The 22,316-nt window shown below is 29.9% G+C and overlaps 2 protein-coding genes across 2 annotated transcripts; both read left to right on the top strand.

Annotated features, from left to right (window-relative positions):
- The first annotated feature begins 296 nt into the window (after positions 1-296).
- On the top strand, positions 297-10,208 carry LOC106775910 (squamosa promoter-binding-like protein 7). The gene is made up of 10 exons (XM_014663159.2): positions 297-947; positions 1,100-1,275; positions 1,559-1,773; positions 1,868-1,942; positions 2,049-2,156; positions 2,502-2,616; positions 3,039-3,174; positions 7,010-7,172; positions 7,841-8,404; positions 9,692-10,208. Exons 1-10 carry the CDS (start codon positions 493-495, stop codon positions 9,977-9,979), a joined length of 2,295 nt encoding a protein of 764 aa, XP_014518645.1. The 5' UTR covers positions 297-492; the 3' UTR covers positions 9,980-10,208.
- A 6,397-nt stretch (positions 10,209-16,605) lies between these two features.
- On the top strand, positions 16,606-20,501 carry LOC106775339 (sugar transporter ERD6-like 16). The gene is made up of 18 exons (XM_014662449.2): positions 16,606-16,879; positions 17,081-17,143; positions 17,228-17,317; positions 17,532-17,591; positions 17,683-17,748; positions 17,884-17,949; positions 18,050-18,125; positions 18,225-18,289; positions 18,379-18,471; positions 18,569-18,649; positions 18,738-18,822; positions 18,898-18,944; positions 19,033-19,095; positions 19,191-19,250; positions 19,549-19,602; positions 19,707-19,766; positions 19,966-20,080; positions 20,159-20,501. The coding sequence occupies exons 1-18, from the start codon at positions 16,652-16,654 to the stop codon at positions 20,272-20,274; spliced, it is 1,488 nt and encodes a 495-aa protein (XP_014517935.2). The 5' UTR covers positions 16,606-16,651; the 3' UTR covers positions 20,275-20,501.
- Positions 20,502-22,316: the final 1,815 nt, after the last annotated feature.

Below are 22,316 nucleotides of genomic sequence, written 5' to 3'. Positions count from 1 at the left end.
AATGACATTTTTATATCAATTTATTGTTAGATTAAAATGTTTAAAGGTCAATTTAATCTTAAATAGTATTTTATATGTTTAACGAACAGAAAATCACACAATATGAATGATTATTATATTTTTTTCATGATTAAATATTAATTTTAATTTTGGTTGTTTAATAGACTAAATTGTTTATTTATATTAGGAATTAAAATAATAATTCACTACTTTAACTTAATATTTTCAGAAGAAGAAAAAGATAATGGTAAGAAAGAAAGCGCGCGTGAGAGAAGAAAGCGCGTAGTTGAGAAAACTTGCAAATGTCGCTACTATGACCCCATCATCGTTCTCCTGTTAGAACTTCAACCCACTGAGAAAAGGAGAGGGAGAGAGAGAGAGAGAAGCCGCCGTTTCTTCCATTCTCCGCCAAACATTCAACAACCGCTAACAACCATCCAACAACTACAATCAAATTCAATTCAATTAGGGTTCCCATTTCTTCCCTTCTCCATGGAACCTCAACAATCTCTCCCTCCCATGGACGATTCCGAAGACCCTTCCTCCACTTGGGACTTCTCCTACCTTCTAGACTTCAACCTCGACGAAGACCACACCATTAATTCTCTCCCATTCTCTTCTCCCTTCAACGACACTCCCGAGATCCCTAACGACCGGGTCCGAAAGCGTGATCCCCGACTCACCTGCTCCAACTTTCTCGCGGGTCGGGTCCCCTGCGCCTGCCCCGAACTTGACGCCAAACTCGAGGAGGAGGGTTTGCCTGGCAAGAAACGCCCGCGCACCGCTCGTGCCTCCTCAGCCGCTCGATGCCAGGTCCCTGGTTGTGAGGTCGATATCTCCGAACTCAAAGGTTATCACCGCCGACACAGAGTCTGCCTCCGCTGCGCCAATGCCACCACTGTTGTCCTCCACGGCGAGCCCAAGAGATACTGCCAGCAGTGCGGGAAGTGCGATCTCCTTTCCTTCACTCTCTTCGCCGTCGTTTGATTCAATTACCTCGCTCCGTAGTTAGTTATATCGTTTGAGATGCGCTTCGATTGAATGTTAGTCACGCGATTGTGTAGTCTGTGTTGTCGTTTTGACGGTCAACGCTTCGCAGGTTTCATGTTTTGTCGGATTTCGATGAAGGGAAACGAAGTTGCAGAAGGAAGTTAGAAAGGCATAACACGCGAAGGCGGAGAAAGCCCCTGGTGGAATCCGGAGGAGGTGCTATCGCCGAACTTGAGGCCGTTACTCAGAATGAGGAAAACAATTATGATGCGGTAGCAGGAAAAGGTTTGAGTTCTGTATTACAGTGCCCTGTTAATGGTTTCATTTTTTTTTCCTTTTCTTTTTCTCTTCATATTGCTTGTAATTTTATATTTTGTTACTGGGAACTATAGAGGACCGTCTTTGAATAAACCTCTCTGTAACCGCTTTCAGGAAATAAAATAATAAAATAAGTTATTCTGTAAGCAAAAACTAGTCTGTACATAAGTTTAAAATCATATAGGCTGTTTTACAAGAATACTGTGTTAAGAATGCTCATTGGCTGTGTAATTGTGCGTGCATCCCACAGATTGTTCAAATTTGAGTAATGAGATCAACAACATAGTAGGGTTGCCAGATCATGGAGATGAACCTGTTCCCATTTTGATATCAGCTCCTGATGCCCAGAATGTTAATAGTGACAGTGTTGTGTCTTTGCCTGTTTCTGGTGAAACTCGAGTGAATAGTGGGAACACTTCTAATTCGCCTTCTTATTGTGACAATAAGAGTGCCTACACGTCTATGGTGGGTTGCCCTTCTTGTTTATGTTTTGGTTCCAAATGTATGTTAGTATCGTGGAATAATTGTTAACTTTTACTGATTGAAAGTTCACTTGTAGTGCCAAACAGGTCGGATTTCGTTTAAGCTTTATGATTGGAATCCAGCAGAATTTCCTAGAAGGCTACGACACCAAGTATATTAAAGCATTGTTATTGCAGTTTAGTATTTGAACAGTGGCAAGTCCTTCTGTTGTATACGTCTTAGTAACTGATTAACAGGCTGCCAAAATGCATTTGCAGATATTCCAATGGTTGGCAAGTATGCCTGTGGAGTTGGAGGGTTATATCCGCCCTGGGTGCACCATTTTGACAAGTTTTATTGCAATGCCTAACATTATGTGGATAAATGTAAGGGCTCACCTTGATGTTCTTTTCATTTTGTGTTTTTGTGTCGTGTTTAAGTGGTCTTGTTATGGGTTACTTGCCTCAATATTGGACTGATTAACTGTATGATTCTTTATTCAGCTCATTATTCTGGACAGTTTTTGCTAAGTTTTACTGATTGAGATTTATTTGTGCTTTTATTTTCCATATACTATCTGATACATACTCTCTCTTTTAATTTGACAACCCTAGAAATGTACAATTCAACTGAAAAAATAACCTCAGTTTTAAAGTTTTCACGAATTTTGTTTTTATTTTTTTTTAATGTTTTCTGATTTCATTCTTTTTCTGGTGTTGTGGATCAACCAGTTACGGAAAGACTCTTTGGAACATGTGAACAAACTTGTTGCCCCGGGAAAAATGCTATCTGGAAGAGGGACTGCACTAGTTCATCTGAATGACATAGTCTTCCGTGTTATGAAAGGTTTGTGTTCTTTCTTTTGTTCACTATGTATGCACGGTTTTTTTTTTATATATCTTCTTGATTCATTATCTTTCGTATTTTATAACCTGATCCTTATTTCAATACTGACGGTTTTGTAGGTATTTTACTCTCCATCTTGCAGATTTTCATTATTCTTTTAATTTTTCCAAAACAAATTAAATTATACCTAGTTTCTCTTGGGTTAGTTTACAAGTTTCTTAATTTTTCATGGTCTGTTTGTTTATTTAGTTAGGATTTTGATCTATTGATGTATGTAAATTTTATTGCTTTATATTTTGTAATATCCTTGAACACATCCTATCATATCTAGTCAATATCAATTTCCATATATTCAATCCTTGTTATTTTTGTTCTCCCTCACGAGCTATATCATTTCAACAAGCACATTTCAATGGTTACAGATGGAACCTCTGTGACGAAAGTCGAGGTCAACTTGCAGACACCCAGGCTTCATTATGTTCACCCTACATGCTTTGAGGCTGGGAAACCTATGGAGTTTGTTGCTTGTGGAAGTAACTTACTGCAGCCTAAATTCCAGTATGTAATGGTAGCCTCTTCTAATAATTTTAATAAGTTTTCTTTGCACATAATTGAGCATGTTGGTCAACATTTGTGCTAGTTAAGTTTAGTCTAGTTTTCAACCAAATCCAATTAAACATTATTGGGTTGGGTTTGTCTGTTTTTATTTAGCAACTCAACCTGATTCGGCTTGACCAACTATATTTGAGTTGAATTGAGTTATGTCATTGACTTGAGTAATTAAAAAATATTGTTATCTTTTTAACTCTTAATAAATATTACCTTGAAATCAATATTTTTAATATTATAAGGCATCAACAATGCTTAAAACAAATATATTTTATAAACAGTAATTCTTGAGATACTACGATATTAAAACAATACTCAAATTCAATTTAGAACTCAGTTAATCAGGTCATATGAGAGGATGTAAGAAATGGAATATTTATTCTAATAGCATGTGTGATATGAAATGTTTACTCATAATATTCATTTGATCAACCATAGATTTTTTTTTTTTTTTTTTTTTGGTGTAGTATGGCTACTAAACAAATAATATTTATTTACAAATGGTAGGATTGGGCAGGTAAGGTAAGAAATTTATGAATTTCAAACTTACCTTACCTTACCCAAGTTTAAATGGGTGCACTAAATGAAACCTAGCCCTTAAAAAATTATAATTGGATAGGATTGGGCAGGTTCATGGATTGTGCACAACCTGCTTACACTTAATCTGTGCACTATATATGGTTTTAGCAATGTTGAGGATCGAAAGTTGGGGTTAGCATCCATGATAAAAAGGGGAGTGCGAGATGTGTAATATTATGGAAGAGGCATTGGAGCATATTAATGAATGCAAAATTTAATTATTTTTTGTGTAGAATAAACAAAAAAACTTTTGACTTGAAATTCGGTTCACCTGTAATTGGTTTCTAGTAAATTTGTACCATTGTTTTTCTCCTCATGTTTTGGGATTAATTTGGCTTTATATTTTGTAGAAAGTAGATGTTAAATTTAACTCAATTTCACAAAACTGATTTATAAAACTTCCACTTATATAGTATAATTTGACCATATATCAATTCAATGTTGAATTTCCAATATACCCCCTCAAGTGAAGGACTAGACACCTAGTTCGAAACCGAGTGGCATGATAGGCCTAATAAACTTTGTTAAAATAAGCTATGATCTTAAATGTGAATTTTAAACCTAATTCAACCTTAGAAAATTGACTTATAAAATAAGGTTTATATTGATTTATATTCCATAATTTCGACATATCTTTATTTTATAATATTCATAAATCATAATGTAACCATTTCCTGCCATCGTCTCATTGTGGTTAGAAAGACTGTTTTATGTTGTAGGAAGTATAGTGGTTAAAATCAAGATTAGGAATTCGTAACATGGATTGTTAGATCTTACAAGATTCATGAAATTCATATATGTGCTATATACATTCATGTATAGGTGCATATAAAGTAGCATAAATAAGAAAATAGGACTTAATTCAACCTTCAAACACTTAATTGAACTTTTAAATTCAAAATTATAAGAAAGTAAAACAAGACAAAGTTATAGGCACAAAACAGTCCAAGTGCAGCAATATGGCAAGTTGGATATTACTAAACACTCCTTGTGATGAAAATATATTAATAGAATCATAGAGACGAGAGACACGAACAAAGAACCCACAAAACCTAGTAATTACATGCAACAAACATTGAAGCCACAAGATAGAGAACCCATGAGATTCTTGTGGTTGCATCAAATCAACCAAGAAAGATGGGCGTGACTACAAACAAAAAAAATAAGTCACAAGCTTTGCAGTTGCAGCAGTTAGTGTGAAAGATGTGAGCAAGATGGAGTGGGCACAAGAGAGATGAAGTGTGAATCAAAGAGATGAAGCCAAGGATTAATTTCATGAAGGAATAGGGGCACATGAATTTGTTCAATGAAATAATACATATGGCTTGTGCTTTTGTTTTGGTTTAAAACGGGTTTATGAAATGGGGCCATAAAACCTGACCCACAAGCTAAAAGAGAACTCACAAAAGGGGTCAATTCCATGTTTGTGTTTCGGTCTTCCTTGATGATCCTAGTGTTCCTGCAATGTTTTTATCCTTAACAAAACTGAAATCGTAGAAGGGGGCTTGCCATTTGTTGGAAGTTCCACATAAAAAATTGTTGTTTGTTGAGTCTATTGTTCCATCCGCAATTGGGCTGTTATTAGATCATCTATTAATGTCTAGTTCCATACACAAGATGTATTACCTTGATGTGAGGAAGATGTGTTGGAAGTCCCACACAACTAGAGACAAGACTAATTTAGAGTATAAAAGTGGGTGCAAATCTCACTTTACAAGTCAATTTTATAGCATTGAGTTAGACGTAAAGTCTACTTTTTAACATTATTAAAAAAATGAAGTTCTCATTTATGACTTTCATATTTTTCCATTTATGAAGTTTTCTTAATTGATATTTTAACTTCATCAATTTGCTTTTCTGATAATCTACACACAGAATTGCGTTGGATATATGGTATGTAGAGTAATAAATAAATAAAGAACAAAGACTGCTAAAATGTTCAACAATTTAAGTAAAGAAGTTATTGATAACCTATGAAGCCCAAATACTTACTGTGACACATGGATGTGACAATTTTTTGAAATATAGGATATGATACGTTAACAAAAACTGAAAATATTTTATATGCAGAATATTGGTAGAGAAAAAGGCATTGATTATTTCTTATTAATTCATAACTATGGCGATCACAATATACAAAGATATTTGTGATCACAACAAAAATAATAGTTTCTGCCAGTATCATAGCCAACCTTGATTAAATGTATCAATAAAAACATCTTGGATAGAATTTAAAATAAGTATTGTTTCTGTACAATAGCCTAGAATTCCAAAGCATCGTTACTTCAGTATTGTTTTATGTTAATTGTATCATTCTTCTTTTCCCATGACCAGCATTGTGAAAAAAAAACTTCTCTAAGTTTGATTTATCAAGAGACAACACTGTCAATTCAAGAAGTCTAGAACCACGATCAATTGTGGATCATGTGTATTTCCACTGATGATCCACAAACTTGTCTCTTTTGATAACTTTCATTAAAGTCAAAGATTGGAAGGCACATGAACCAACTCGTGTCTTTTTTTTATCCATTCAGTTTCTCTTAAAAGAATGAATAAAGGAGTATGTACTCTAATTTCTTTTACAAGAGTTAGGAAGGGCTTCGTTGGACAAGAAGCTTTAAGACAAACTTTTTTAATACTTTTCAGATACAAACCCGAAAGTATCTAAGTTGTATCTTTTTAGTTTTTTTTTTTTTTAAATGTGAAGAATGGATTTTTTTTAGATATGTATCTGGTGGTAGTCAAGGAGAACCGGTGTGGTATGACAGGGATACTTTTCCATTTTTGGAGTACATGGGCTTCATAGTTCACAAACTATCAATATAAAGCCTGAATTTGTCTCATTTAAATAATTTGGTTGAGCATTTAACAAAATAAATTTGAATGGTTCACAAATAATTCTACTCATTTATACCCCCATATATATTTTTTATTTTGGAATCTGAGTTCTGTGTATGGTTATAGCTCCAGAGGATGGAAAATGTGCAGTATGTGGCACTAACATTGTTACAACCTTTTTCTATTTTTCTCCAATCCCAATTCTGTTAGCAAATGTCACGTGATATCAAATTGATTGTGCTTTTACTTTATTTTATTTTAGTTGATATATTCTCATTTTCAAATGTATCATCTTTGTACAGCTAATTTAGATTGTGGTTCATTTGTCAATGTGTTTCTTATAGTATTGAGGTGCTCCCTGTGACAGGCTTCTTGTATCGTTTTCGGGAAAGTATCTGAAATGTGAGTATTGTGTACCGGCCCCACATAACTGGACTGAAGAAAATATTTCTTGCGCTTTTGACAATCAGTTGTACAAGATATATGTCCCTCATACAGAGGAAAGTCTCTCTGGGCCTGCATTTATTGAGGTAGTAATTGACCTATAGTTCTGTTTGCTTTATGTGTGCATATATGTGCTGGAAAATCATCGAACAAATTAGGAAAATATAATTTTTAATGACCATAGCGTACTTTGAGCTTCACAGATGATATAATTTGTGTGGCATGTTTGGTTGGTAACTTTTGTATTTTTCTGATAACTAAATGTGAGGGCTTCATAAGATTTTCATAGCAATCGTACCGAACTGAGGTAGCATATCATTCTTATAGAATCCCTCTGGTGTTGAATTCAGCAGTGTTATATTGGTTCTTTTTATTTGACTAGTTCTTGTCTTAAAGTACGTGTAATATATGTAAGAAGGTTATGTGACAATGGCTACAGTGATTAGGAGCATTGAAATTTACGGAATTGTACTAATGTTTTATTGATCATTTTTTACACACGTTACTTGATCAGCCAATATAAATCTCGCCATTCTATCATGGATTGTCATTGTGTTGATAATAACATCAAATTAAGATTGTTTTCACCTTTGATTTAACATAATATTCATTGTTGACTCATAAACATGTTTGATTAATTGTCATTTATAAAGGCTTCACATCAATCTCTAAGAACTTTTTAAATTGTTGCTTTTTTGGCAGTTCATATTTCTTACTCCCTTATGTTTTCTTATGTTGCTTTTGCCTTTTGTAGGTGGAGAATGAATCCGGTTTATCAAACTTTATTCCTGTACTCATTGCGGATAAAGAAACTTGTTCTGAAATGAAGATACTGCAGCAAAAATTAGATTCATCTCTCCTTTCTAATCAATTCCGGTCTGCATCAGGTGGTTCTATCTGCAGCTCGTGTGAAACATTTACACTTAGCCACACATCATCAGACTTACTTGTAGATGTAGCATGGTTGCTCAAGGACACCACTTCAGAAAATTTTGACAGAGTGATTACAGCTTCACAAATCCAAAGATATTGTCACTTGTTGGATTTTCTGATGTGCAATGAATCAACAGTCATGTTGGAGAAAATATTACCAAATTTGATAATCTTGACAGAAAGCATGAAATCCAATTTTGCGATTAATACGACTAGTGATGTTGATACAAGGCAACTCCTGAATCACATACATAATGCTCAAATTGCCATATTTCAGAAACATCAGAAAAATGGAAGTATTATTGTGCAGCCTGAAATGGAAGGCTTTAAACTTGCTCAGGGTTGCTCTCATGATAACAAGATCTCAGTTGCTATTAACAGTCAGGTTAGGACTAATAAATTCTTTCAGTTTTTTCTCCATGATGATGAAATATGACCGGCTTTTGAAGTTTTAGATTAAGAGGCTTTAATTTTACTTCAATTATCATTTTTTTTTCCCATATAATGAAAGTAAATTGATGCATCTGGTATTGGTATAAGTTCTAACTCTTGTTCTGTAAATTATTGGCAACTGCAATCAATTTGTTTGGGGCCTTGACAGAAGTTGAGTAAAATTTGATAACATGGAAAATAGCAATTGAGGTGTTAGTGTGTGGATTTCATTGATAACAAATGAATTTATTGTATTATTATAGAAGTCGCAATGATTGTTAGTAGGAAGGAAGTTGTTAACATGTTAAAAGTGGTGAAAGCATGGGTAAGACTGAATGAAGAGAAAAGGGAAAGAAGACCGAAAAAGAGGTGAAAAAGGAAAATAAATAATAGTCAGGGTTACTCATTGAAATATAGAAGCAATGAATGATCACCACTCTTTTTGTTGGTTAACTAAGTAGTCAGAATCAGCTGAAAATGTGTCGTTTTTGAGATTATGTTCGATGTATTACTTTACACCCCATTATCATCCATTTATCCTGAATTTCTTATTTTTAGCTTAAGCTTTAAATTAATTTCTTCCATGCGTCTATATTTTTAGCTCAAGGATTATACACGAATTGATTACTGTGTTAGGGTGACATGGCATTTTACAAGGACCCTTAGTGTGTACCGTGTTCCAAATTAAAAGGGTGTTTTTCTTGAATAATGTTACAATAGTGTAGTAGGAACTTAGTAACTGAACGGGAATGAATCTTTTGACCTTTTCACTTATTAAATTATGTTGACCCTAGAGCAAATATTTTCAAAGTAGAACAGAGCTCGATTCCCACTCCCCAAACCTTAATTAGATTTATGGCTTTTCAAGCTCTAAATTATCTACTAAAAAAAGATGGTTTAACATTTCATAGAGAATATTACTTTAATTCTATGCTAAACAAGTGCATTGAAAAAAGCAAAGTGCTTTGAAATCAAACAGTTTCTGATTACTTCAAGGCCAAAGCTTATTTTTATTTCAGTTGAAATTTGTGTTATCAATATTCAGCGGATGGATATGGATTTGTTGTTAGTATATGTTAGTGTGTTAATTTATAGATCGTAGTTTCTTGCCTGACTTAATTTTATCCCTAAGACAATGTGGCCTTTTATCCCTACTTGGTATTCTGGTATTATGTCTAAGATCTTGTGATCTGCGCTAGCAACTAACATGGCATTTGCTACATGGATTTTTGTTTTGCAGGGTATCCTGTCAAGAGCAGGTGCAAAGTGGGGAGTACTGAAAAATCTAACTTGTAGTGACAAAAATGAAAGAATACCTCTTTTAAAGAGAGATATTATAATGAATGTGGAAGAGTTGCCTGAAATATATGGTCGTGGATGTTTAGGAAGGGGGTTGTTGACCCCTCGACCAGCTATTTTTGTGATGGTTTCCATTGCTGTTTGTCTAGGGGTTTGTGTAGCCGTCCTTCATCCAGGAGGGGTTACTGAGTTAGCAGTATCCGTTAGAAGGTGTTTGTTTAACTATTAGTGGAAGCTTCAATTTTTTTGTACTTGTAGTTCGTACATATTTGTTGTAACGCTAAATAAGCATCGGAATCAGGACGATTAGGTAGTTTATTGCGTTGGAATCGTAATCCAAGGTTTCTAATCTATATCATTGTTAAGTTGCAGTGTTTGTGTTAGAGATCTCTCGACAAGATGTGTAAAGAAATTTTCATGGAATTGGGAATCAAATTTTAATTCAGACTCGACTTCAAGAACGACTGTGCTTGCTTTTCTTCTTTCATCAAAAGCGATGTAACTTTATATGTTCAAATTCAATTCATTTATGAAATTAAATTATTTTTACGGTCAAAGTCAATTTATTTTAATGAACATAGAAAGTCACTCTCCATAATAATTTATTTTTTAACTCCATGTTGTGAGAACCTTAAAAAAGTGTATTTTAGAAGTAATGATGTTTTAAAATATTGAGATGTTATTATTTTAAAGATAAAATGTTTTCATATAAATATAAAACTCATTAAAAAGTTTCAAAAGTATTTTATTTCTTGAAATTTTTTTCTAAGAGATTTTTTCTCTTTTGTGTTCATAATTTTAAAGATTGGAGATCATAAGATTTTTCTAAGTTTGCTAAGGTTTTTTAATTTCTCTCGTCTTTTTTGTTTCATCTGATTGTAAGCGGGTTTTTTTTTTGTTTTTTTTTTGTCTAATTGTGTCATTGTTTGTATTTTTTGAATCTATATTATAAATGTTTTTGTTGGCATGATCAGATTGTTATGATATTATCTTTAGGTGTGGAAGGGGTATCCTTCAAGTTAGAAGACATTTTGGATTTTTGGTTTGTTGAGCAGCTTTGTCAAAGCTAGTCTTGATTTGCATAGTGTGAGTTTTATCAATTGCATGTTTTGCATGATTGCTGCTTTATCATATAATAGGATGATACTTAATTGTTTTTTATGTATTTAATTTGGTATATATGGCTAGTTTGATTTGTATGATTCAGATAATCAAAATATGAGAAATTGATCGAATTCATACGAGCTCAAATATTTTAAAATTCTTTTTGACCAAAATACTCTCTCATTTTTCTAAATAATAAAATAATATAATATAACATATATATATATATATATATATATATATATATATATATATATATATATATATATATATATAATTTTTTTGTCTAGATAACTTTATTTATATCTTGTACGTAGAACTGAACTGGATGACAAAGTGAAATTATGACAGCCCAAACGAACACAGGTGTTGAACGACCGATCATAATAATTAATTTTCCTCGTAGCAAAATTAAAGATAAGTGTTGATTAAGTATAATGGACTGAGGTTAGATTGTAATTAAGGCTTCACTAATCATTAATTTTAAATTTTAAATTATATATTTAAAATTATTTTAAATATATATTTTAAATTGTATATTTTAAATTATTAATTTTATAATATTTTATTTAATAATTCTATTAAATGATATTACTTAATATAAGGGTTTGTACCATCAATGTCGTTAAGGAATAATTTTATTTGTGGCAAGTGGTCTGTTTTCAAAAGAAACAGGTGTTCAAGCCGAATTCGAATTCTTCATCTCTTAATCAATTATAAACGTGTTTTTCGTCCATGCAGTGACTATAGTAATCTTTTTTTTTTTTTTTTTTTTAATTTGAATTTAAGGATTTGTAGGGTAGTTAAATGCTAACTTTACATATTGGACACAGAATTTTAAAATTTTAAAAACTTAAAAATGTTCTGATTTAATTTTTCTACACTTTCAAGTGCTTTATTTGGACTAATCATTTTAAATTTTCAATTTAATATCTTCCTTCTACTGTCATCTTAATCCAAACAAATATACTAAATAATAATATATCTTTTGAGTAAAAGTTTAGTGATATATTTATATACGTTTTTTTACATATTACAATTTAAAAAGTGCACATAAAAAAATTAAAAATTCCGTTGAATTGTCAAGATCTTACAACTATATACAACGCATTTAGTTAAAGGTCCTAAAATAAAATAATCAGTCAAATACATCTCAAATGTTAAAATATCAGAATTAAGTTCGCTGCTACCAATAATTTTCTTATGGCTTCCTGCTATCTTCATGTATGTTCATATTTGAATACCCATACTCTATTAAAAAACATTTTATAATTAACTTCTGTTATGTATTGCAATTCTTATTTTTTATATAATATATTTAATAAATTAAATTTTTAGTAAAGATGTCGTAAGTTTACACTAATAATAATTTCTTTTTAAAGATACAGTTTAATTTTTTTAAATATTAATAAAAATATAAATTATTTTATCTTGATAAAATAATTATAAGATCCTCTGTTTTAGTCATTTATTTCCATTCATAATAATAAACACATAAATGCAAACTAATAAAAAATTAAATGAAGAGTAAATGACATAAATAATAATAAAATAATAACTACTGTTATATTAAATTTTTAAAAAGGAAATTTAAATATAATATATATATATATATTTTTTAAATTGATAGTTAAAAAAACTAATGCGTGATATATCCTCGACATGTATGAAGCATATCTATATATATAAATAAAACTATTATGTTATTATCAATTAACAATGTTTATAGCAATAGGTTAATTTCTTAACATTTTTTTAGGTGACCCAACTAAATTGAGAAGTGATTGTTAAAATCGTTGCATGTTACTTTCATCTGTCTCTCGATGTAACATCCTATTTTAATTTTCTTATTTTTCACACACTAATAATTGGTTATTTATAAATATTAATGTTTCTCAATGATTGGTATAAAGACTCATAGAAAATCAGATATCGTATATTATGCATAATATAATAATACTCCTAAATTGTTGACCAATCCTTGCCATAGACAGAAAAAGGTGTTATAAAAACAAAGACAAGATATATACCAGATCCTCCATAAAACCTTCCTCATATTTTCTAAAACTTTTAAGACACATGTTCTAATATATATATATATATATATATATATATATATATATATATATATATATATATAATACTATTAAACTATCAAATTAACAATATAATTGTTTTAAGACTACTAAGTATATATAAAGAGAAGTTCACTTTGACTCAGTCTTCACGAATTTATTTTTGATATCATTCTAAAAAAATATTTTTAAAGTTATCTTATGTGTATATAAATTATTTTTATCTTTTGTTTTATTCGATTTTGTTAGTATTCTAACAATTTTTATACAAGAGATTGATATTATCTTCAACTCAAAACTTTAAGATAATTAATTAATGAGTGTTATCATGTTTTTTTTTAGTTTTATCAATACATAATTTAATTTTACACTTAAATTCTGAATAATAATAAATTTGAAGTTGAAACAGAAAATAATTAAAAGATGTTTAATTATTTAAAACTGAGGGTTGACTTCCATTTTGATACCTCGCTGGGAGGAATTTTATATTAAAATCTTAATGTTATACATTTATAATAAAAATAATACACTTACCGTAATATTTGATCAAATTTTCAGTATAGAAAAACTGAATGAAAAATCACAACATTAATAAAACTTATTTTATCTCACACCAAATATTGATATCATTTTTAATTTAAAATTTTAAAATAATAAATTTATATTTTTTTTCCATAAAATGTTAAATATTTTCATTTTTATTTAATATGAAACCTAAAATCTATATAATATGAGAGTTATAAGCATGTTTGCATTCTCAACTCTGTTAATTATACACGTAAAATCACTAATAATACAGTTATAAAAAATGTAATGCTGAAGTACGGGTAGAGTAGTACCGTATACCGTACCTTATAGGCCATGAAGTTGAGAGAGTAGAGGTATTTGTTTATTGATTTAGGCCACAAGTTCATTACTCATGTACAGCTATAGTACTATTAATTTAATTTCTGCAATTGATACGATACTTTGTCTTATATCCACAAGTGCATGCATGCATAATAAAACTTATATTAAATTAACAATATTAATAATGAAGTGATAAGGTATTTCAGCTTTGAATTTTAGTCGGCTGGCTTAATCATATGATTTAAATCAAGCATATAATCATAATTATGTATTTCATCCTTTTCTTTTAATACAATTAAATCTCCATATATTTAGTTCAATGGAAAATATAAATGAAGTAAGTTGAAGGAAATATTATTTATTTTCATAATCAATTATAGGCATTTCGTTTTACTAAATACAAAAAATAAAAAAAAAAGGACTTTTGAATTTGAAGAAAATGACATAAAATTAAATTATTTAAGAATGAAAATCCAAATTCTCTGTAAAAAGTGTTGTGGAGATAATGTTAGTTTTCTCCCCTAACACAGTACAACCAAATCTTGCTGGGATACCCTACACTTCTCAAACCAATCATTCAGATAATGACAAGGTTCTTTGCTGTCTTTTTTTTTTTTTTTTTTTTAATATTTACCTCTGTTTCCATCGACAGAAAGAAAAGGTTTAATTAATATGATTTTTATTTCTTAAATTAGAAATACATTTTAACATCCAAAAAAATTAATTTAAATTTCTAGACTTAAAAATTTGAGACTAAAATAAATAATATTTTAAGTATATTAACAGAACTTAAAATCATATATAAGTTAATGTAAGTGATAGCATAAACTCACGAAGAAGTATTGTGTTATTTAATATACTTTTTATGAAAATAATAAAATTATTTATTATTTTATATTAAATGTAATTTATTCTACATTAATTCTAAATTTTTAATTTTTTGACATGTAAATAAAAGTAAACAAAACAACAGAACATAATAATATGTAAATACGTATGTATTTCCACTAATATAATGAAAGAATTATACATCCATATAGCTTAATTAATTTTTTTGTTCAAATATTTGGACAAATCAAACAAATTTAATAGAGACTCAAACAAAAATACTTACATATATGTAAATAAGTATGTATTTCCACTAATATATTTATTTTAATTAGTGTATTTTAATATTTATTACATTTTTGTTGATTGATATTAATTTTATTTATTTTGATATCTATATTTATTTATGACGGTTATTAACATTAATTAATTTATTTTTAATATTTATTCAAATTAACGTTAATTTGATTGATACTATTATAAATTTTTCAATATTTATTTAAACATTTGTCAATTAAGTTACATTAATCTTATAATTTATGTTTTTTCATGTTTTAGAACAAAATGACAAATAAATTTGAATTAAAGGTAAAAAAAATTCAATTTGAGTATATTTCATGTTTTAAAGATTCTTTACCAATTTCTACTTTCTTCTTGCATGCTCTTGGTTCTTGTTTTATAGGGGAGAATTTATATTCATCATTCTTATAACTTTAATATCAATTTTCATTAGTTCAAGTGGATTAATGAGAAAATAAAAGTAAAACACACAAGTAGTTTTCATTTGCTTTTTATTATAAGATTTAGTACCATTGAGTAGAATATACTTGTGTGTCTCACTTTTACTTTCTAAATAGATACATTTCTGTTAGTGAAAATTAGTATTAAAAAAATAAGAACAATAAACATAAATTGTTACTTATGACACAATAACTAAAAACATGCAAGAAAGTAGAGATTGATAAAGAATCTTTATAGCATAAAATAAATATGACCTTATGACTAACAAGACAAACATACTCAAATAGAATATCTTTTATCATTAATTCAAACTTATTTGTCATCTTGTTATAAGACATGAAAAAACACAAATTATAAATTAACGTAACCTTGACAAATGTTTAAATAAATATTCAAAAAAATTATAATTATATAGATTAAATTAACATTAATTTGAATAAATATTAAAAATAAATAAAATAATATTAATTTAATTAGTAATATTCATAAATAAATATAGATATTAAACTAAACAAAATTAATATCAATTAACAAAATTTTAATTAATACTAAAAGACACCAAGTAAAATAAATATAAAAATAAATTAAACTAATATTGACTAAATCAACAACTTAGACAAATATAAATATTAAAATTACATAAAATTAGAATCCATTGCATTGAATTGACGTTAAATAACACACCTCGGGACATTCTGATCATCAAACCATATAAAAATGGAATGAGTTTTAAGGCTCATAATAGATATTTAATACTATGATTTATTTATATACGCTATATATATTGAAAAATATAATTCCTAACGTTTATTAGATTACATTATAACTTATTTTTAATTTTATTCTAATTAAAACTGTTTTAAGAGACTTGAATCAATTTACAAATTTATTTTTTTGATATAAATTTAATTAATATATATAATAACAATATTTATTATTTTGACGAGTGAAATAATGATTTAAATCGTTAAAGTTGAATTTTATTTAAGAAAATAACTAAATTAATATATTTTAAGATGTTTTGAAGTGTTACGTAAGACTTATCATTATTTAAAACAATAGAAAAAAAGTCTGATATTGTTATTGTTCGATCCGAGTAGGAACCACGTAAGGTGTGATGAATAAAGAAAGGATAATGATGCAGTGGCACTAGATGTAACTCGTTACCTTCTAATTCATCACCAAGAAGAGCTTCAAATTTGTTCTCTTCTGAACGCCACATCAGTGACAGCTTCATTCCCACATGCCCTTACAACAAAACATCTTTCAATGTTTCATGCAATATAAATACCCTGCAACACACCATGCTTTTGCATGTCCTCCATTCACACCATTCTCTTTTTTTGAGGCCATTGTTCTTCTTATTTAAGAATATGGCGATTGAGCAGCACAGGGATGTGGAGAGTGCTGAAGCCACCAAGATCCAGTGTTTACAAGAGCCCTTCATTCGACCAGAGGAAAATGGATCCATTACAATGGTTTTGCTTAGCACACTTGTTGCTGTTTGTGGTTCATTCACTTTTGGAACTTGCGTAAGTATATATCTTAAACCGTAGGAAAACTACAGTTGAAAGTCGTGTATGTTTCCAGTGGCAAGACTATTCAAAGGGGAAGTTAAAAGAGAAGAAAGTGCATGACTTGAGAAAGAGACATTCTAAATCAAACCAAATGTACATAAATGAAAAAGCTTTTACCTTTTTTTTTATGTTGGGCTGAAGTTATTATTTTGGCAGGTGGGCTATTCAGCACCCACTCAAGCAGCTATAAGGGAAGATCTTAATCTATCTCTTGCTGAGGTTAGTATATTCTTCGTTTTCCATTCACATTCTCATTTCTATAATATTCTCTTTTCTCATTTCCTTCTTTTTTGGGATTGGTAGTTTTCAATGTTTGGTTCTTTAGTAACCATTGGTGCAATGCTTGGGGCTATGACCAGTGGCCCGATTACAGATTTCATTGGCCGAAAAGGGGTATGTGAAATCTAAATGCCTAAAAAACAGAATCTATGTTCCGAACCATGTATTAATTATGCATGTAACATGTTATGTTGGTTAATGCTTTTATGAATGAATAGTATATATATAGATACTACGAAAGGACTTGTATTTCTGCATTGCCATTCAAATATAAACTGTTATGTTATGATGATTTCTTGACTCTAATAATATTGTTCATGCGAAACAGGCAATGAGGATTTCAACAGGTTTTTGCATTACAGGATGGTTAGCTGTCTTTTTCTCAACGGTATTCATTTTCTGCATATACGTGTTCTTATGAAGAAAAGTTGTGGCAAAATACTAGATAGGTTTTTATTGTTTTCTATCTGTTGTTGCAGAGTTCTTACTCCCTTGACTTAGGAAGATTTTCCACAGGGTACGGCATTGGAATTATCTCATACGTGGTAACTAATTTTGATAACCCATGAAACTTTCACTTATTCCATTCATAAAGTTTAGGCTAACTTAAATATGTTTGTTTATTCATATGTTTCCTCTTCACTGTAGTATACATAATAAAAGTATGTAAAATGGAACAGGTTCCGGTATACATAGCTGAAATAGCACCCAAAGATCTTCGAGGAGGACTTGCAACAACAAATCAGGTGATGAAATGTTTAGAACTTTCCTATTGTTCTTTATGTAAAATTTAAGACTTGGCTGCAAGTGAGTTGAATTTTGACTCTGACTCTGATTGTTTTGTAGCTTTTGATTGTTATTGGAATGTCTGTTTCATTCTTAATAGGAAGTGTCGTAAACTGGAGACAGCTTGCACTAGCGGGTAAGCACATAATAACATTAGTTTTGAATTGTAGGCTAAGGTGTAACAAATTATGGATACAAAGGTGTAACTATTATTTCTTTGGTTTGAACTGTGCAGGGCTAGTACCTTGCATTTTCTTGGTGATTGGTTTGTGCTTTATCCCCGAGTCCCCAAGATGGCTGGTAAGCATATTCGGCTGCTAAGGACCAAATCAATGCAGTATTTTCTTCTTAATCTTGCAATGAAAATTAACATGTATGTATTATTTTAGGCAAAGGTTGGCCGTGAAAAAGAATTTCAACTTGCTTTAAGGAGTCTTCGGGGTAGAGATGTGGATATTTCTCATGAAGCTGCTGAAATTCTGGTACATTCCAAGCTGATTGATAGCCTTCAGAGAAATTTCAAAACAACTTGACATGTTTTTGACCTTAGCTAACTGTTTTCTGTTTTTGGATGAATAGGATTATATTGAAACTTTTCAAAGCCTTCCAAAGACTACGCTGTTGGATTTGTTCCAAAGCAAATATGTGCGCTCTTTAGTTGTAAGTAACACACTTCTCTTGCAGAAATCAAGTGACAACGAACGTAGTTGCTCAAAAGGCCTAAATTGCATTTTTGTCACAATTTCAGATTGGGGTTGGGTTAATGGCATGTCAACAATCTGTTGGAATCAATGGCATAGGATTCTACACAGCTGAGACTTTTGTAGCAGCTGGTAAGTGACAAGAGTCAGAAGAACCAGTTTCTTCGGTTTGCCATATTTATTTTTCTTCAACTGTTGAATTTGCAGGACTTTCTTCAGGAAAAGCTGGAACCGTAGCATATGCTTGTATGCAGGTAGTTTATCCCTCTACTAGTTTCTAATAAATCAATAGCGTGAATAACATTATTGTGTTTGAACTTCCCCAGTTACAATGATTGACAGGTTCCATTTACTATATTGGGAGCCATTTTGATGGATAGGTCTGGAAGAAGACCTCTTATAATGGTAAATCTATCTGAAAGCACTTATTTATCAAGAACAAGTAAAATTAAACGGTGTAAGAACTTTGTTGCTGAACAGAAGTTCTTGTAAACATGCAGGTTTCTGCAAGTGGGACATTCTTAGGTTGCTTTATAGCAGGAATTGCTTTCTACCTCAAGGCAAGTCTTCAGTATAAAATGCATATGTACTGTCATGATAAAACAGAACTAAGTAAAGTAAACGAGCTTGTTTTATAGTATTCCAAATTTTTAACCTTACTAGTTTGTTTTCTAACACTCCATGTTTTGAGGTTCAAGAGTTTTTAAAGTGAATCTTCCTAAAAAAACACACTTGAATACTCTGATTTGAGGTCATTTAAACTTTAAACCAGAACAGTATTACATTTGAATAATTTTATCTGCACATGGTCCTTATGTGTGCCTATATTCTAAAATTGTTGATGACTGGATGGATCAGGACCAAAGCTTATTGCTTGAGTGGGTACCTATATTAGCAGTTACTGGCGTGTTGGTGAGTTTTCTTCTGCAACATTAATTCCTACCCCACTCCCCACGTTCTATCAAATTCTAGTTTGACCTGAAATTGTCCCATCTTTTGAATCTTACTGTGATCAGATCTATATAGCAGCATTTTCAATTGGAATGGGACCAGTTCCTTGGGTGATAATGTCTGAGGTATGTTACATATGACACCAAAATTTATAACAGAAGACCCTTGTACCATATACTGCTACTCAACATTGAAATGGCAGCCATCAATATTTGCCTAAAAAGTGTTCTATACAAGAGATGTAACAATTTTAAAGGGACCAACACACTGATAGTTAAAAACCAAAATTTGCATAAACTTGATGTTACTTTTCATATTTCACAGATCTTTCCCATAAACGTGAAAGGAACTGCTGGAAGCTTGGTGGTTTTGTTGAATTGGTTAGGAGCTTGGATAGTTTCATATACTTTCAACTTTCTAATGAGTTGGAGTTCTCCAGGTAAGCACAAAACATGCATTCTTAATTTCTTGTGCCTATTATAAATGTATTTATGTTGTTTTGTTTTTCTCTGTGCAGGTACTTTGTTTTTGTATGCTGGATTTTCCCTCTTAACTATTCTGTTTGTAGCAAAATTAGTCCCAGAAACCAAAGGAAAAACTCTGGAAGAGATCCAGGCTTGCATTAGTTCATAGAGAGAAAGAAATTTACCACCATTTATCAGATTCTTTTGGATCCATTTAGGATTCTCAAGGCATAAAATAACAGACAGTGCCACAGAATACAAAAAAACGAAGGCTTTCAATTACTATGTGATAATGAATTTGAGTTTTTTCCTCTTCTTGTAACCAGATACACCACTGTTAGTCCACGTTCTTGTCTAAAAAATTTTACAGCATGAAATTAAGAAAAACCATTAATATTTATATTTACCTAAAATATTCATATATTTTGTATTTCATTCCTGTTATTTAATAATTTGATATTGCCATACTATACTATTCCTTTATCTTAAAAAAAAGTAAAAGTAATAGATATATAATTAATATCTTACATATTTAAAGTTAAAATGAAAAATTCTTTCAAAATAATAAATAAAAGAATAATGGAAGTAGTGCAAAAATGATAACAATGTAAGAGAAGGTTGTCAGTTTTACCAAATATAAAAGAAAACTATAGATTTTGTGATGATTGTAATATTTTCCTTTCTTACTATATATACTTTAAATAATTATTTGATTATTCAGTAAGTCACAATAGATATATTGCACTTCTTAATTAATATGAATGAAAAGATAAATCATATACATTAAAATTCTTCATAAATATCTTCATGCAAATTTCTAAAATGTTAGCGAAAATACTAATCCTACACCTTTGTATAGGTCAAAAAAAGGTATAAAAGAAGATAGGTAAATGTAATTTTATATTGGTAATTTTGAACAATATCAACATATGATTTAAAAGTTTTTTTCGAAATAGTTTTTATTAAGTTTATAAAAAGAGAGAATTTGAAAAAAATATAATATCTATGATATTTGAACCTAACCAAACAAAGAATTAATATACTCTCTATTTATATTTTTATATAATGTTTTATTTTCTTATTTTTATCTAATATAAAATTTAAAATTCAATTTTAAGAGTTATAATTGATATTACAATAATATATAATATATGTAAACTTTTCAATTTGTGACTTGGACCACACTCTAAATTATACTACAATTGGCTTTAATATACTTGCCAAATTTAGCATGACACCATTAAAAGTAAAATTACATATAGTGCAAGAAAGGATGAAAAAGTAATGCAGAAACATTCCTTCCATCAACTTCTCCTCGTGTGTGCATGATTTTTTATGAAACCTTTTTCCTGAACTTATTAAAAATATTTAATACTTTAGCCGTCTTGAAGAGTCTTATAAAATTTCAATTATATATTAACCTAAATATTGTTATTTTTTGAGATACATATTTAACATGTTATTTTCTTGAAATATATTATAAGTTAAATACGTTATTAGTTTCTAAAATTAAATAATGTTTGTTTTTAATTCTATAAGGTATATTTAGTTTTTTTATCTATGAAAAGGAATCAAACAAAACTTTCATAAATGATGAAAAGCATATGAATTTGTTTTTTTTTTTTTAAATGAAACGACCTTTTATGAAGTAAATGACTACAATGTTATTTTTTTTTCTTACAGATAAAATAATTAGATTTAAACTCTTTTTTGGTTCCTAAGTTAAGTTCTGATGTTTAGTTTAGTCCTCGCTTTTAAACATGTTAACCTTTAGTCCTATGATATGAAAAATGTATCATATGAGTCCTCATGGCAATAAATCATAATTTTTCATATCTAGATATCCAATATTTTGTGATTTGTTAACGGAAGGTGTTATGAACAACAAATCACTTAATGAAAAACTTGTCATTTGTCCTTATGACAGCACTTAATGAACAATAAATCACAAGTTTTCATATCTAGATATACAATATTTTGTGATTTGTTCACTTAATGAAAAACTTGTGATTTTTTCCTCATGGCAGCACTTAATAAACAATAAATCACAAGTTTTCATATCTAGATATCCAATATTTTGTGATTTGTTAATGGAAGGTGTTATGAACAACAAGTCACTTAATGAAAAACTTGTGATTTGTCCTCATAGCAGCACTTAATGAACAATAAATCACAAGTTTTCATGTCTAGATATCCAATATTTTGTGATTT

This window comes from Vigna radiata, chromosome 10 (genome assembly GCF_000741045.1).
Source record: "Vigna radiata var. radiata cultivar VC1973A chromosome 10, Vradiata_ver6, whole genome shotgun sequence".
Classification (NCBI taxonomy): domain Eukaryota; kingdom Viridiplantae; phylum Streptophyta; class Magnoliopsida; order Fabales; family Fabaceae; genus Vigna; species Vigna radiata.
This window is presented reverse-complemented; position numbering and strand designations above follow the sequence as displayed.